Source organism: Salmo trutta, chromosome 7 (assembly GCF_901001165.1).
Source record: "Salmo trutta chromosome 7, fSalTru1.1, whole genome shotgun sequence".
Taxonomy (NCBI): Eukaryota; Metazoa; Chordata; class Actinopteri; order Salmoniformes; family Salmonidae; genus Salmo; species Salmo trutta.
Window position 1 is genome coordinate 2144658 of NC_042963.1, and position 14803 is coordinate 2159460.

The following is a 14803-nucleotide window of genomic DNA, read 5'->3' on the forward strand; positions in this document are numbered from 1 at the left end:
TTAGCTTGAAGGCATGAAAAAAATCCATTGAATATGTATTACATCATTCTCAACAAAACCCCCATCCGTGTTCCAAACTAAGGCTTTCCAATATCCTGTGCAAAAACAACGCATTTTGAGTCAAGATTTTAGCTGGTTCTGCACTTTGACCGCAATGATACAACTTTCACTAGTCCACTCAACTACAATACAAATGTACATTATATACACTCTGCCACCACGGCAGTCTTTTAGCAGTATGCTTTTTTCACAGCTACTTTGTCGAAAATTGTGAAATTGTAAGGCCCTTGTACAAATGTCAATAAACTTAAATAAGACAACATTGTTTTACTTACAATTATTCCCAAACTATTTCTATCACTACATTCTACAACGCAATGTTGCAAGAGTTTACCATAATTTTGCACTGACATAGCTACATCTTTGGAATATGAAATCTATATTCTTAAATTGTGCATTTAGAATTATTGTATCTTTCCAATCTTGAACAGCTGAAAACGTATATCTGTTATTAGGTAATGCCTCAATGAAAGCCCTTGCTTTTGGATTATTATTTATGCAGGTTCCATCCTTTCACAATATCAGTTTATTTTTGTTTTTAAAAGACATTCCTCCATTGACTGGTCCATAACTGCTGTGAAAGCCTTGGCTCCATATTAGTAAAACCCAGTTTACAGTCATTAGTGTCATTAAACCAGAGGTGATGTTGGTAACTATGGCAGCTTTCATATACACTGAATGGCTACGTTATGAATGGTTTGATACATACTATTTGATACATGCTGAATCGGTCAGGCCCATTAAACATAAAACATTGATTTGACATGACAGTTGTGTTGGAAAGGATGAAAACAGAATACACATTTTAAAAAGGCTATTTTTGGCACAACATAAATGAACACAGAGCATGGTTTCCTCTGGGTGTGTGAGTCACAATCATCAACACCAAGAGCTCCATACTCCACTGGCTGACTCTGTTGTGTTGCCACACTCTACATGTGGTTCTTCTAACCTCTGCTGTCTACTAGCCTCTGAATCACAGGGCCAGGAAAGAGTTATCTAAGCAACGTGGTGAACATGTTTTTATACAGTCTCAGCCCACATTAACTTGGTGTCTGAAGGACTTGGTGTCTGAAGGAATCAGTTTCTGACTGACAAATTGAACTAGTCAGCATTTTATACCGGGATCTCAGCCTAGCTACAGCAACTCCAGGCCTAGTGATAGCCTCTCTCTCATCCCCTGCCGCTATGCCACAGAAAGGGCACAAAATATTTTGCATACTAAATTATATGTGAGTATAATGCCTCTGATTCTCAATAATCAAGATTGTGCGGACACCTATGAGCCTGCACAGTCTCAAAATGAGATTCTCTTTTGGTCTGACCTTGCACCCCACTTCACATTATGTGCTTTGCATAATCTGTTGGCTCCATAATGAATAATATGTTAATACCTTGTCTCGGGTCTTCCCCAATGTCAGGGGTACGCTTCAACCCTGTCAGTCGTACACATAACTTACATGCTGACCAAACCGGACGCGCGCACGTTGATTTTGTTCACCCACACCAGAAGCGATCAGGACACACAGGTTGAAATATCAAAACAAACTCTGAACCAATTATATTCATTTGGGGACAGGTCGAAAAGCATTAAACATGTATGGCTATTTAGCTAGCTAGCTTGCTGTTGCTAGCTAATTTGTCCTGGGATATAAACATTGGTTTGTTATTTTAGATTAAATGCACAAGGTCCTCTACTCCAACAATGAATCCACAGATAAAACGGTAAACTGAATTCCTTTCTCGTCATCTCTCCTCCTTTCTCAGGCTTCTTCTTATTTTGGATTTAATATGGCGGTTGGCAACCAACTTTACGGTGCATTACTACAACCTACCGGAGTGTAGACCTAAGTTAATCTTTCAATCACCCACGTGGGCATATGCTTCTAAAAACCTATGAGGAGATGGGAGAGGCTGGACTTGCAGCGCGTTGAGCGTCACAAATAGAACCGATTTCTATTTTAGCGCCTGGCCGTGCAGACGGTCGCTGACACCAGCGAGCAGTGTGGGTGCAATGATTGACTAACATGTATGTGTACATTTATTTTGCAACGCTCGCACACGCGATGTATCCTGTCTGGTCAGCATGTTAGGCACCATATCCTCCAATACCTTTGGATGTACAAACCCCATCTGTACTACTCTCCATTTGGGGGGATAGTGTTGCTTTCTCTCTTTCCTCCTTCACAAGACATGTTAGTCATTCAAGTCTTGACTTCATCTCTAAGCTCCTGGTAGAGCAGAGCAGAGAACCTGGACAACAACACCTCTCCAGTATTATGTTATTCTGTTGTGTGCTCTTTTTCCACACCTCATGCCAGGTGGTCCCTACCTCTCATTCCTTCCTCATTGGTTTCTCTCCATGTCTCTCTGGGATGGTCAGCCCTTTCTTGACCAGTGGATTCCATTCTAATGGTCTGTCTGGTCTGTCTGGTTATGCTGCACTAAGGTCGCACTAAGGTCATCCACAGTTTAAACTGCTTTGAATGAATAGCTGATAGACTGCTGCTATAACTAAGTCATCAGTGAAAGGTCCATTGATCTACTTACTATAGTGGTTGAATTAGAGGCTGTTTGTTATTCTACTATCATTCTCAGTGTAGGGCTAAGCGCACACTAACTGTGGATGTAGGTGGGAGAGTTAAGGGTCAGCTGTGGACCCATAGAGTATCTATCTACTTTCAATGCAATGCCAACAGAACATTTGGACGGACTGAATGGCAATGCATAAAAACAACATGACTGAATCATATAAAAACTGTTACAGAAGGACAATTTCAGCTGTATGTGTCCTATGTCCACCATAACCATCATTCCACAGCTTCAATAGTCTGAAGGCAATCTGTATCAGCTTCCTCTTCATTGTGCTTCAGGTGCACTAGAGAAAGAGGAGTGACAACAAGGAAATGAGAACTGACCACAGGGACAAAATGAAAAAGACAAAAGTGCAAAAGCAGTGTAATGAAATGTCCCTCTGCAAAGAAGTTAACATTTTTCAGTGTTCCTTCTGTGTTTTTATTTTATTTTAAGTCCCTCTTTTCTTATGGCTAATAGTTAATCACTCCACATTAGAGTTTTATCTCCTGCTCAAGTTGATCGAAGCCGTCCTCACACAATGGAATCTTTGATCTCTGAGCCCAGTCTCACCCGAGGCCGCGGGCAGATGGGCGAGATCTCTACAGTGCTCTCCTTCAAGTTCAGAGGCCTCTTTTCTGACTCTGAGAAGCTCTTGCTGTTGTCTGGTGATGAGCACTCATGTGGCGGTGTGCTGCAAATGTAGTTGTCATTGAGGGTCTGGTAACCCTTGTGGTCTGACACAGAGGCTGGCACTGTGCTGTTGCCATTCAGAGGCAAGTTCTCCGCCGGATTCCCCACTAGCCTGGGTTTCTTCTGCTGCATGTTGGGGCACTCGCCCTCCTTCAGCATGGACTTCATGCGGTCGTGGTTCCTGTAGACCGCAAATAGGGAGAAGACCACCAGGGAGAAGCCCAGCAGGGCACACACAACGATGAGCTCGTTCCAGTAGGTCTTGGTGTTGATCTGTGGGGAGCGGGTCTCTCCAGGTAGGATGATTGGCTCCTCCTGTGGGACCAGAGGGGTGCGTGAGCGGCCAACGAGGGTGGTGCTCTCCTGCCTGGCCTCTCCCCTAACACAGTAGTTGGCCAGGAGTTGCCTGAAGCCCTCCTCTACAGACCAGCACTCATAGGTCTCCTGTCTGTCAGCCTGGGCCACCACTACTAGACCTCCCTCAGGACTGGGGTACAGGAAGTGACCTGCACCCTCACTGTACTCCCACTTCCTCTCAGCCAGGTTGGAGCGCAGCTTACAGGGCAGCACTTTGAACATGTTGGCTGGGATCATTATCACCTGGCATGAAGACATCCCTGCGGACAACAAGAAAAAGGGCTTTATTATTTTTCATTTGTGAAAGCATGTCCATCTTAGGTAGATTAAACAAACTGCATTATTATATCAGTATGGTAGCTGAGTAGGACTGCGATGAGAATGAACACATTAAATAAGCTTGAAATTGATAATCATGGTAGGGAACTTTGGAATAAAATGTTCTTCGAATTGTAAATGCAGGAGTTCCAGAGTAGAGCACAGTGGTACAGTTTAGAGATGAGATGATTTAATCCAGCAGGAACTGATGGAATGGTACAGTACTTACGTGTGGGTGGGGGTTTAGCAAAGCGAGGGCTGGGCTGTGTCTTGTTGCAGATAACAGATGTGTCTGCCTCGTCCACGTCCTGCTGCCAGTGACTGAGAACACAGACACAATGGTAAATCAGACAAATGGGTGTCTCAGAACCGCTCAGAACCTCTAACTGACAATCTACACATAGCAGGTCTGTACAGACTACAGCATGTACTGTAAGCAGACAGCATTGAGCATTATCCTGTATTGTCACTTTTTCTTTGGTGTGCTTTAATGTCCCAAAAAGTTATCAGTCATTATGAGAGCTTAGCATCGAACTAGTTTCTACCATTATCTGGTATCATGCTAATACAAGGCTAGTATCTCTTTGATGAGCAACACCTACATGTCCATGAGAGGACCATATAAATGTAATGTATGGTGGCTGGTGGTCTGGGGGAAACATACTTATCTAGTCCACCCAGCCTGACATTCAGACACTGCCTCCCTTCCCAGGCACAGTAAGGGTCCCTGGACAGGACACACTCTCCACAGCTCTGGTAGTTGGAGCAGTTAGCCACCGGGACCTCCACCAGGCCAGAGTAGGAGGACACAAACAGCAGGCCCTGTAGAGGAGAGACCACCAGACAGTCAGTCAGGGGCCAGGGAGGAATAGGTATCTGGGTCTCATATTAGCAGACATTTACCTCTCTCTAAAACAATGTCAACACCGTACCCTTGACGAACCCAATGCTGAAGGAACAAACCGAGTAACAATACAGAGTAACACAGGACCTCATTTTTTTCCAATTCCCCTGAGAGGAAGTTGCATGCAATTATCTCAATGAACGTGAGCTGAGCTACCCTTTAGGCTCCGGCTCTCTTCACAGCTCATGAGACCCCTAAACTGCCAGTGCTGACATTTAGTGAGCTCATTATTACTCCCACTATGAGGACATGCTCCAGAAATAAACTGATTTCTTTCTCTGTACTGTACCTTTTCAGAGTCCAGTTCAATGTGCTGTACAGGCTGGGGGTCAGTGAAAAGCATAATCTCTTCAATGATGTGCATCTTGTTGTTGACATTAATGGCTTTGTGGAGTCTTCCATCATCTGCCAGAGACATATGATAGAGCAGTGGATGGTTAATGTCTGCTATAGCTCTGCCTCTCATACAGAAGAGGAAAGGGGAGAGGTTCTGATGGCTGAGACGGTTTACAGTACAGTACCTGTTCCAATGAAGAGCACATTGTAGTGTTTGTGGATGGCCTGGACCCGGTGGACAGCTATCTGGGTGTAGCGGACGCTGCGTTTCAGCAGGAGGGGCTGGCTGCGGATCACACTGTCCATCAGGAAGTGGTCCTTGACGAAGTTCAGTACCTTGTCAGGCATATGCAAAGAGGAGGAGATGCCCTGCTCCCGGGCTGCGTTAGTGATGCACTGTGGAGAGAACACAGGGAGTCTCGTAAGCACACACTGGGCAACATCACACACTACACAAGCTTACTACTACCCCCTGCCTATCCTCATAAATATGTGTTTGTATCCTTCAGTTGATGATTTGATTTGATGTGTCCGTGATAAGTCTGCCAGGAAATTAAAGCAGCCGTAGCAGCTTTGATAACATCAGGCCTTCTGGGAAGAAGGCTGCTTGTGACAGCAGAGAGACAGATAGCTGGTTAATCACTGATGTTCAGTCCAGATTGCTGATGTGTCTGAGAGGCAGGCTTGAACACATCCAATCTGCAAACACGTGGTTGGCTTAGTATAGACTACTGCAGGTTACTTATACCAGTGGTTCCCAACCAGGGGTACTAGGACTTACTTGGCCTATCCACAGGGGATACTTGAGAAGACTCTTGAGACCATAGGCCTACTGGTAAAATACACATGAGGGGGTACTTCAAGGGTACTCCAGGCAGAGCAAAATTCAGTTGGTGGTACGGTAACCGAAAAAGGTTGGGAACCACTGACTTATACTGTGTAAGCTGCCCAGCAGAGGGCAGTGGTAACTCACTGCTCCAGGCCGTGGATCAAGGATAGGGTGGTTGTAGGTGTACCACTGCTGGGTCTCCCGGTTGACCTCACGGTAACGGCCACTGAAGGCCCTCTCCACCTGGTCCATGGTGAAGGCACACACTGCTGAGCTGCCAGAGGCCCCTTTATACCTGGGAAAACACCACACAGCAGTGAGGCTACAGCATGTTCCTCTTTCCTAAAATTATCCTATTATTTACTCTGACAGTAGTGCTGAACTAATACAGTGCCTTGCAAATCTATTCATCCCCTTTGGCGTTGTTCCTATTTTGTTGCATTACAACTTGTAATTTAAATTGAGTACATATACACCTGTTCTGAAAGGCCCCAGAGTCTGCAACACCACTAAGCAAGGGTCATCAACAAGCAAGTGGCACCATGAAGACCAAGGAGCTCTCCAAACAGGTCAGGGACAAAGTTGTGGAGAAGTACAGATCAGCGTTGGGTTATAAAAAAATATCAGAAACTTTGAACATCCCACGGAGCACCATTAAATCCATTATAAAAAATGGAAAGAATATGGCACCACAACAAACCTGCCAAGAGAGGGCCTCCCACCAAAACTCAAGGACCAGGCAAGGAGGGCATTAATCAGAGAGGCAACAAAGAGACCAATGATAACCCTGAAGGAGCTGCAAAGCTCCACAGCGGAGATTGGAGTATCTGTCCATAGGACCACTTTAAGCCATACACTCCACAGAGCTGTGCTTTATGGAAGTCTGGCCAGAAAAAAGTCATTGCTTAAAGAAAAAAATAAGCAAACACATTTGGTGTTTGTCAAAAGGCATGTGGGAGACTCCCCAAACATATGGAAGAAGGTAGTCTGGTCAGATTAGACTAAAATGTAGCTTTTAGGCCATCAAGAAAAACATTATGTCTGGCGCAAACCCAACACCTCTCATCACCCAGAGTACATCATCCCAGTGAAGCATGGTGGTGGCAGCATCATGCTGTGTGGATGTTTTTCATCGGCGGGACTGAGAAACTGGTCAGAACTGAAGGAATGATGGATGGCGCTAAATACAGGGATATTCTTGAGAGAAACTTGTTTCAGTCTTCCAGAGATTTGAGACTGGGACAGAGGTTCACTTTCCAGCAGGACAATGACCCTAAGCATACTGCTAAAGCAACACTTGAGTGGTTTAAGGGGAAACATTGAAATGTCTTGGAATTGCCTAATCAATGCCCAGACCTCCATCCAATTGAGAATCTGTGGTATGACTTAATAAATCTTCTTAGGGATAGCCCCCTTTTTTTCAATAGCCCCCTTTTTTTGTATGGAGAAATGTTTAATGTGGAGATGAGTGAAATATCAACTCAGACACAGAAGCTTTCATTATCCAAATCAATAGGCTTATACACTCTTGCATGCTGTATAAGTGATAATGTCCTCACCACTGTGAAGTAAAGACCCCGTAGAACACAGTGTTCTTCCAGTCTTCTGGGCTGGGTGTCAACACAAACATGTCCTGGATGATGTTGAAGGGGAAGCCATCATCAGGCAGTGAACACAGGAGCTGGGCTTTAAGGAAGGTGGTCCATTTCTTCTGCAGCACCCTCTCTCCTCCTTTGTCACCCTGTAATACAATCAGAGCTCTGTTACATGGACCCACAGTCATAGTAACCCAGCGTCCAGTAGAGGGCACAAGCATGTATGTGTAAACTGTAAAAGTAGTGGAAATGGTGAGAATGCATTATAATCCCTACTGCAATAAACACGCGTCTGAATGATAACATGGCAACCAATTTCCCTAAAATTATTCTACACCCTGTTGTTTACCCCGAAACTAAACAAACAATGTAAACAAACAAGGCACTGTTTGAATTGACTTAAATGAGAAACAATAATCCTATAGTGAAACCACCAGACTGAGTACAACAGATTGTGGACATAATACACATCGCCCCTGGGTCAATAGAATTCTAGGTCAAGAAAACAATATAAGACATCACAACTGGATGAGAGGAGAACACTGGGGGCACTGGGGAAGCCAAATGCTTTTCAATGAGAGAGAGGAACAAGGACACTGCTCACACACAATGACTCTCCACTGACACTACAATTCTCTGAACCTGTGCCTGTGACACTACCCTGCCTGGTGGGTGGGGTCATCTATGGGAGCATGATACCGGGTTGGCTTGCGATGCAAATATAGCAGCACAACTTTTCCATTAAGAAATGTAATGCCTATACCTTTCACAGATAGTTGGCTGTACAGGAATTGTGTGAGGACATGCAATTGAAAAAATATATAGAATTTGTCTGTTTACATACACTTGAGTCTGTGGCTCGGATTGCAGCAATTATTCAAATTCGTGTCTGGGACATAGATCTAAGGAGATTGAAAAGGCTGAGGGAGCAACGGTAAGTCACCTTCACAGAACACTGTTCAGAGGACTAAAAAGAAACATAAAGAAGTCTAAGTCTACATAACCCAGAGCCCTTTAACATGTGCCTTCGTCCGAGTCCCCGTCAGCCCAACATTAATTAGAGGAAATGACATCGCTGAATGGGAAAGGGAAATGACACGTGACTAATGCTGAGTTTCTGAAGCAATTACTTGCTGTAGTAACCCAGCCAGATAATGAGCTACATACAGTATATTCCCTGATCTGCTCCCCCTGGTCTACCTAGTTATTATTTTATACTAGAGAGAGTGTGTACCTAAAGTCTCCTCCTGAATATTGGACAGAAAGCACTCCATTTATTAACCCCTTACATAAGCCTCTCTTTCCAACACAGATGCACCGATGCACAATTTTAAGAGTTTCAATAGTACCAAAGCTTTTTGTGTTTTTCTGTTTTCCACAAAGCTATATATTATTCCATAGCTGGCCTCACTGGAGCAGAACATCTACTCTAAACACCTGAATAAACATCAGAGATAGTCAACTAAAGACAGAGAGAGAGATGGACTTTAAGTAATGGAAGATGCTGATGAGGAAGACGCCGTATTGGTGGATCTTTCTATAAATAATGGGGCCAATGTGTGACATTGGGATATATTTTTCGAAATGGTTTGAAACAAAAATAAAAGCATTTTCATGCAGTTCAACATGTGTAATTAGAGGAATAAAAGTGAATATATGAAAATTGGCCCATAACTCCACCAATACAACAACAAAGGCCTAGGATGATACATTCTTTAAGCAGGGTTCATACAGACATTGATGAGTCAAATTCAAGGACTTTCAGGAACTTTTGTAATTTTCAAGGACCTCAATTGTATAATTTATATAATTGTACATATAGGGCCTAATATAGAGGCCAAACAAGCAAGTAGGGCACTACCACTTCAAGATTTGTTTTTCAGAGCTTGCCAAAGCATTGATATTCAAATTATTATTACATTCTAAAATCTGTGTGAATAATGTGGACATTGCCTGACTAAATAGATTGGATGCATGCATGCCAATTTTTCTGTAGCCTATGTGGCCGACGCAGGCATACAGTAAGCCTATAAAGCCATGAATAGCGGTAGCATTAATCTCACCATCTCTGTTTTTATCATGAGAAAGTGACCAAAAACCAGGTTCCTTTTTTAATGGAAGGATTTGTATGGAAAGCCAAGTTGAAGATGTCGTCCTCATAATAACCGCATGTGATTTTACCGCAACAGAGTAGCGCAACACCCTTCAATTGAAGGGCTGGAAACAAACTAAAGCGGCCACATCTCTCACCAAATTGTATACAAAATGAAATTACGGATAATTATAAGCAGGGGCGTGTATTCATGAATGCCTAGGGAAGCCAGGCTTCCCCAAAATAATACCAAGAAAAAAAGGCAAAAACATAAAATAATGTATATTTTATCTCTCTGTGTTTGATCATTTTCCTTCAATTCGCAAGAGGCTGAATGTACTTCACCAGATAAAGCATCCGAGTGAGGGAAACAGCGCCCCTCTGTCTCTGTATTTGTAGCCCATCTATCTGATGCTGTCTGGTCAAAAATAGTATAAAATAGTATGATATTGTTGCCACCTGTAGCATTGAATGCAAGGGGGCATTTGGCCTCCCTTGGTAAAAAGTATAAAATATTAGCCAATCAGCGTTGAGCTAAACTGAGCGAGCGAAACTGTGAATGGTCCTGGTGCACCAAAAAAAGTGTCAAGGGAAGACAGTTTGGATTTGGCTCCACACCAATTGGAATATGCATGTCAAATCTCTCATTGCTCAAAGTAGAAGAGAGATTGACGTCATCACTACTTATTCTTGTAAGAAGTATTGACATGTTGAATGCTACTAGCTGTCTGTTTTAAACTACTAGCTCACAGCACGGACACCCATGCATACCCCACAAGACATGCCACAAGTCCAGAACAGACTATGGGAGGCGCACAGTACTACATAGAGCCATGGCTACATTGAAGTCTATTCCACACCAAGTAATTCACGCAAGCAGTAAAATCAGATTTAAAAAACAGTGAGGACTATGGAACAGCGATGACTGTGGAGTCACACACATGGGTACAAACACACACATACATACAAACACACATAACATACACACTATACACACACACTATACACACACATAACATACACACTATACACACATGTACACCTTGATTGTGTGTTGTAGTGGAGTAGTGGCCGGAGGGCACACATTTAATGTATTGTGAAATCTGTTGTAAAATGTATTTAAATGTATACACATTTTATTATAATGTATATTACTGCCTTAACTTTTGCTGTAACCCAGGAAGAGTATCTGCTGCCTTGGCAGGAACTAATGGGGATCGCTAATAAATACAAATACAAATCACATGAAAAACCAAACATCACTGACAGAAAAAACTTGAATTGATGCATCTCGTTGTGTTGTTGACCTCCAGTGGCTAGCTAGCTAGCTAAAATTGTACCTTTCCATTAGCCATGGATGGAGATGCAGTGCCTTCGGAAAGTATTTAGACCCCTTGACTTGTTCCACATTTTGTTAGGTTACAGGCTTATTATAACACTGATTACATTGTTTTTCATCAATCTACACACAAAACCCCATAATGACAAAGCAAAAACAGGTTTAGAATTTTTTACTAATTTATTAACAATTAAAAATGAAAAATAAATCACATTTACATAAGTATTCACACACACACACACACACACACACACAGAGAGAGAGAGAAATCAGGACCATCGACAGCCACATCAGTGGCATCAATAGTTTTTGGTATATTTTAGTTGTCACTGTATTAGGCTAAGTGTAGGTGAGTTGATGATGGTAAACTGTTAAAGTTAAATGGTGCTGGAATATTGGAGGCAGCTCCAGTTTTCTTTGCAAATTGCGGTAGCCTAACTCTCCATGGTTCTAAATCAATAGCTGGTTAGTAGTTTGAACATTTTGGAAACATTCACTTGCTTGACCATTCTGTAGGTCACGTAAGTGTTTGTTACATGCAATGTGCTTTGTGGACTTCACCAGACAGATGTTGCTCTCCGGTTTTGTGATGAAACAAAAGGTGTGGTTGAATGTATTCTGCCACTGATTTGTATTTGTCTCGGCTTTAGGCCTACAGAGGATTAGGCCTAAGTGGGTTATTTTCCCACATTTTGTTACATTATAGCCTTATTCTAAAATTGATAAAATAAATGTTTTTCCTCATTGTTTCCATTGATCATCCTTGAGATGTTTCTACAACTTGATTGGAGTCCACCTGTGGTAAATTCAATTGATTGGACATGATTTGGAAAGGCACACACCTGTCTATATAAGGTCCCACAGTTGGCAGTGCATTTCAGAGCAAAAACCAAACAATGAGGTTGAAGGAATTGTCCATAGAGCACCGAGACAGGATTGTGTTGAGGCACAGATCTGGGGTAGGGCACCAAAACATTTCTGCAGCATTGAAGGTCCCCAAGGACACAGTGGCCTCTATTAATGGAAGAAGTTGAGCGATTGGGGGAGGTGACCAAGAACCCGATGGTGAGGGAGGTGATCAAGAAACCGATGGTCACTCTGACAGAGTTCCAGATTTCCTATGTGGAGATGGGAGACCCTTCCAGAAGGACAACCATCTCTACAGCACTCCACCAATCAGGCCTTTATGGTAGAGTGGCCAGACAGAAGCCACTCCTCAGCAAAAGACACATGACAGCGTGCTTGGAGTTTGCCAAAAGGCAGCTAAAGGACACTGACCATGAGAAACAAGATTCTCTGGTCTGATGAAACCAAGATTGAACACTTTGGCCTGCATGCCAAGCCTCACGTCTGGAGGAAACCTGGCACTATCCTTACGGTGAAGTATGGTGGTGGCAGCATCATGCTGTGGGGATGTTTTTCAGGGGAAGGGACTGGGAGACTAGTCAGGATCGAGGGAAAGATGAATGGAGCAAAGTACAGAGAGATCCTTGATGAAAACCTGCTCCAGAGCGCTCATAACCTCAGACTAGGTCAAAGGTTCCCCTTCCAACAGGACAACGACCCTAAACACACAGCCAAGACAACGCAAGAACAGGAGTGGGTTCGGGACATGTCTCTGAATGTCCTTGAGGCCAGACTTGAACCCGATCGAACATCTCTGGAGAGACCTGAAAATAGCTGTGCAGCGATGCTCCCCATCCAACCTGACAGAGCTTGAGAGGATCTGCCGAGAAGAATGAGAGAAACTCCCCAAATACAGGTGTGCCAAGCTGGGGAAGGATACCAAAGAAGACTTGAGGCTGTAATCACTGCCAAAGGTGCTTCAACAAAGTACTGAGTAAAGGGTCTGAATACTTATGTAAATGTGATATTTCAGTTTCTTATTTTTAATACATTTGCAAAAATGTCTAAAAACGTGATTTTGCTTTGTTATTGTGGGATATTGCGTGTAGATTGATGAGGGGAAAAACAATTTAATCAATTTTAGAATAAGGCCGTAACGTAACATAATGTGGAAAAAGTCAAGAGGTCTGAATGCACTGTATGTCATGGTGGCAAGGCATATGAACTAACAGATTATAGAGCAAACAACATAATTATCACAACACAGGTTGTAACATGGCTATTTTTTTCCTGGCTTGGTATCCCCAGTGATTTTACCCACGCACCGCTACTGATTATAAGGGAGCAGGTAACTTATAATTTGGCTACAATAATTACAATTGCTTTTGAAGCACCAAATTGAGGAAATGTCCGATTTTCAAGGTAGGTATATTTCAATACTTGAATTTCTGCGCTCCAAATTAAAGTTCAAGTAGGCTACTTCAGCCCCTTGTAAAATTGCAGGTCTAACATGGAAAACAAAATGTATTTGTCATGTTATTTCATTACCAGACCATATTGTGAATAAGTTATGTAATTTATTGTCATTATATCCAGAACAATTAATATGAATAGCGTTGGGTGTTGCGCAATAGTCTATCCTACACAATTGCGCACAGTAGACTCGGGGCTCTATATTAACAAACTTAACACAAAGGCAAGTGCAGGTGTTAGCGTTATAGGTTCAGGGGTGAGTCAGAAATATTTTTGCTATTTTCACTATCACAATTATCGGGGCACTTGCTGGCGCTGGTGCAAAAGGGCTGGGTTTTGATGAATAAACAAGTTGTGGGTGTGTGGAGGCTTAGCACCTCACTGGCCAATCAGAACAAGCTCCATGGTAAAATATGTGGTTGCTTCAAGTTGTGCATTTACGGTCTTTTATGTATTGGCTTGGAATCAACTACAACTACAATAATTTCTCCACGTGGGCATATAATCTTAAAACAATGCAGAATATGGAGGGTTATATGCACATCCAAACTTTTCACAGTAGCTGGAGAAAGATCCAATGTACTGTAATGCGAAAGGGAGAATGTACCCTAACTGTTATACTGCTCCCACCTAGACCTGGTTTATGAATATAATCGGAACCATCTTACAGATCAGATCGCGTTCACACATCTCCAGAAGTTGCATAGCATGCACTCCACAGACGTTTTAACCATAGAACCAGGAAGGTAAGTAATATTTTTTTTAAACAACAACAATAAATACATGTAAAATGTAATGATATCATAAAATCACCAGGATAAAAAATGTCAGGCATTGCTGTTGAACCAGCCTTCATTATAGTACGGCTTAGAAAGGCTTATGAAGGCCTGAAATTTCCATCCCCAAATACAACATTTTCCACCAAGATAGAACTGCTAAAGGGGGTGAAGTTGCAATCTACTATAGAGATAGCCTGCAGAGTTCTGTCCTATTATCCAGGTCTATGCCCAAAGAGTTCGAGCTATTACTTTTAAAAGTCTATCTCTCCAGAACGAAGTCTCCCACTGTTGCCGCTTTTTATAAACCCCCCTCAGCTCCCAGCTGTGCCCTGGACACCATATGTGAATTGATTGTCCCCCATCTATCGTCAGAGTTCGTACTGTTAGGTGACCTAAACTGGGATATGTTTAACACCCCAGCCGTCCTACAAATCTAAGCTAGATGCCCTCAATCTCACACAAATCATCAAGGAACCTACCAGGTACAACCCCAAATCCGTAAACATGGGCACCCTCATAGATATCATCCTGACCAACTTGCCCTCTAAATACACCTCTGCTGTTTTCAACCAGGATCTCAGCGATCACTGCCTCATTGCCTGCATCCG

The 14803-nt window shown here is 42.8% G+C and overlaps 1 protein-coding gene across 2 annotated transcripts in view; it reads right to left on the bottom strand.

Moving 5' to 3' along the window:
• Positions 1-1838: 1838 nt before the first annotated feature.
• Positions 1839-14803, bottom strand: part of LOC115196728 (semaphorin-4B) — a 91117-nt gene continuing 78152 nt past the window's right edge. For both annotated transcript variants that reach the window (XM_029757599.1, XM_029757598.1), the window contains exons 9-15: positions 7631-7812; positions 6216-6366; positions 5428-5638; positions 5196-5311; positions 4667-4824; positions 4232-4323; positions 1839-3944 (exon numbers count right to left, since the gene is read on the bottom strand). In XM_029757599.1, the coding sequence (XP_029613459.1) occupies positions 3169-3944; positions 4232-4323; positions 4667-4824; positions 5196-5311; positions 5428-5638; positions 6216-6366; positions 7631-7812 (1686 nt within the window). In that variant the 3' untranslated portion in view covers positions 1839-3168. The remainder of the gene's footprint in view (positions 3945-4231; positions 4324-4666; positions 4825-5195; positions 5312-5427; positions 5639-6215; positions 6367-7630; positions 7813-14803) is intronic.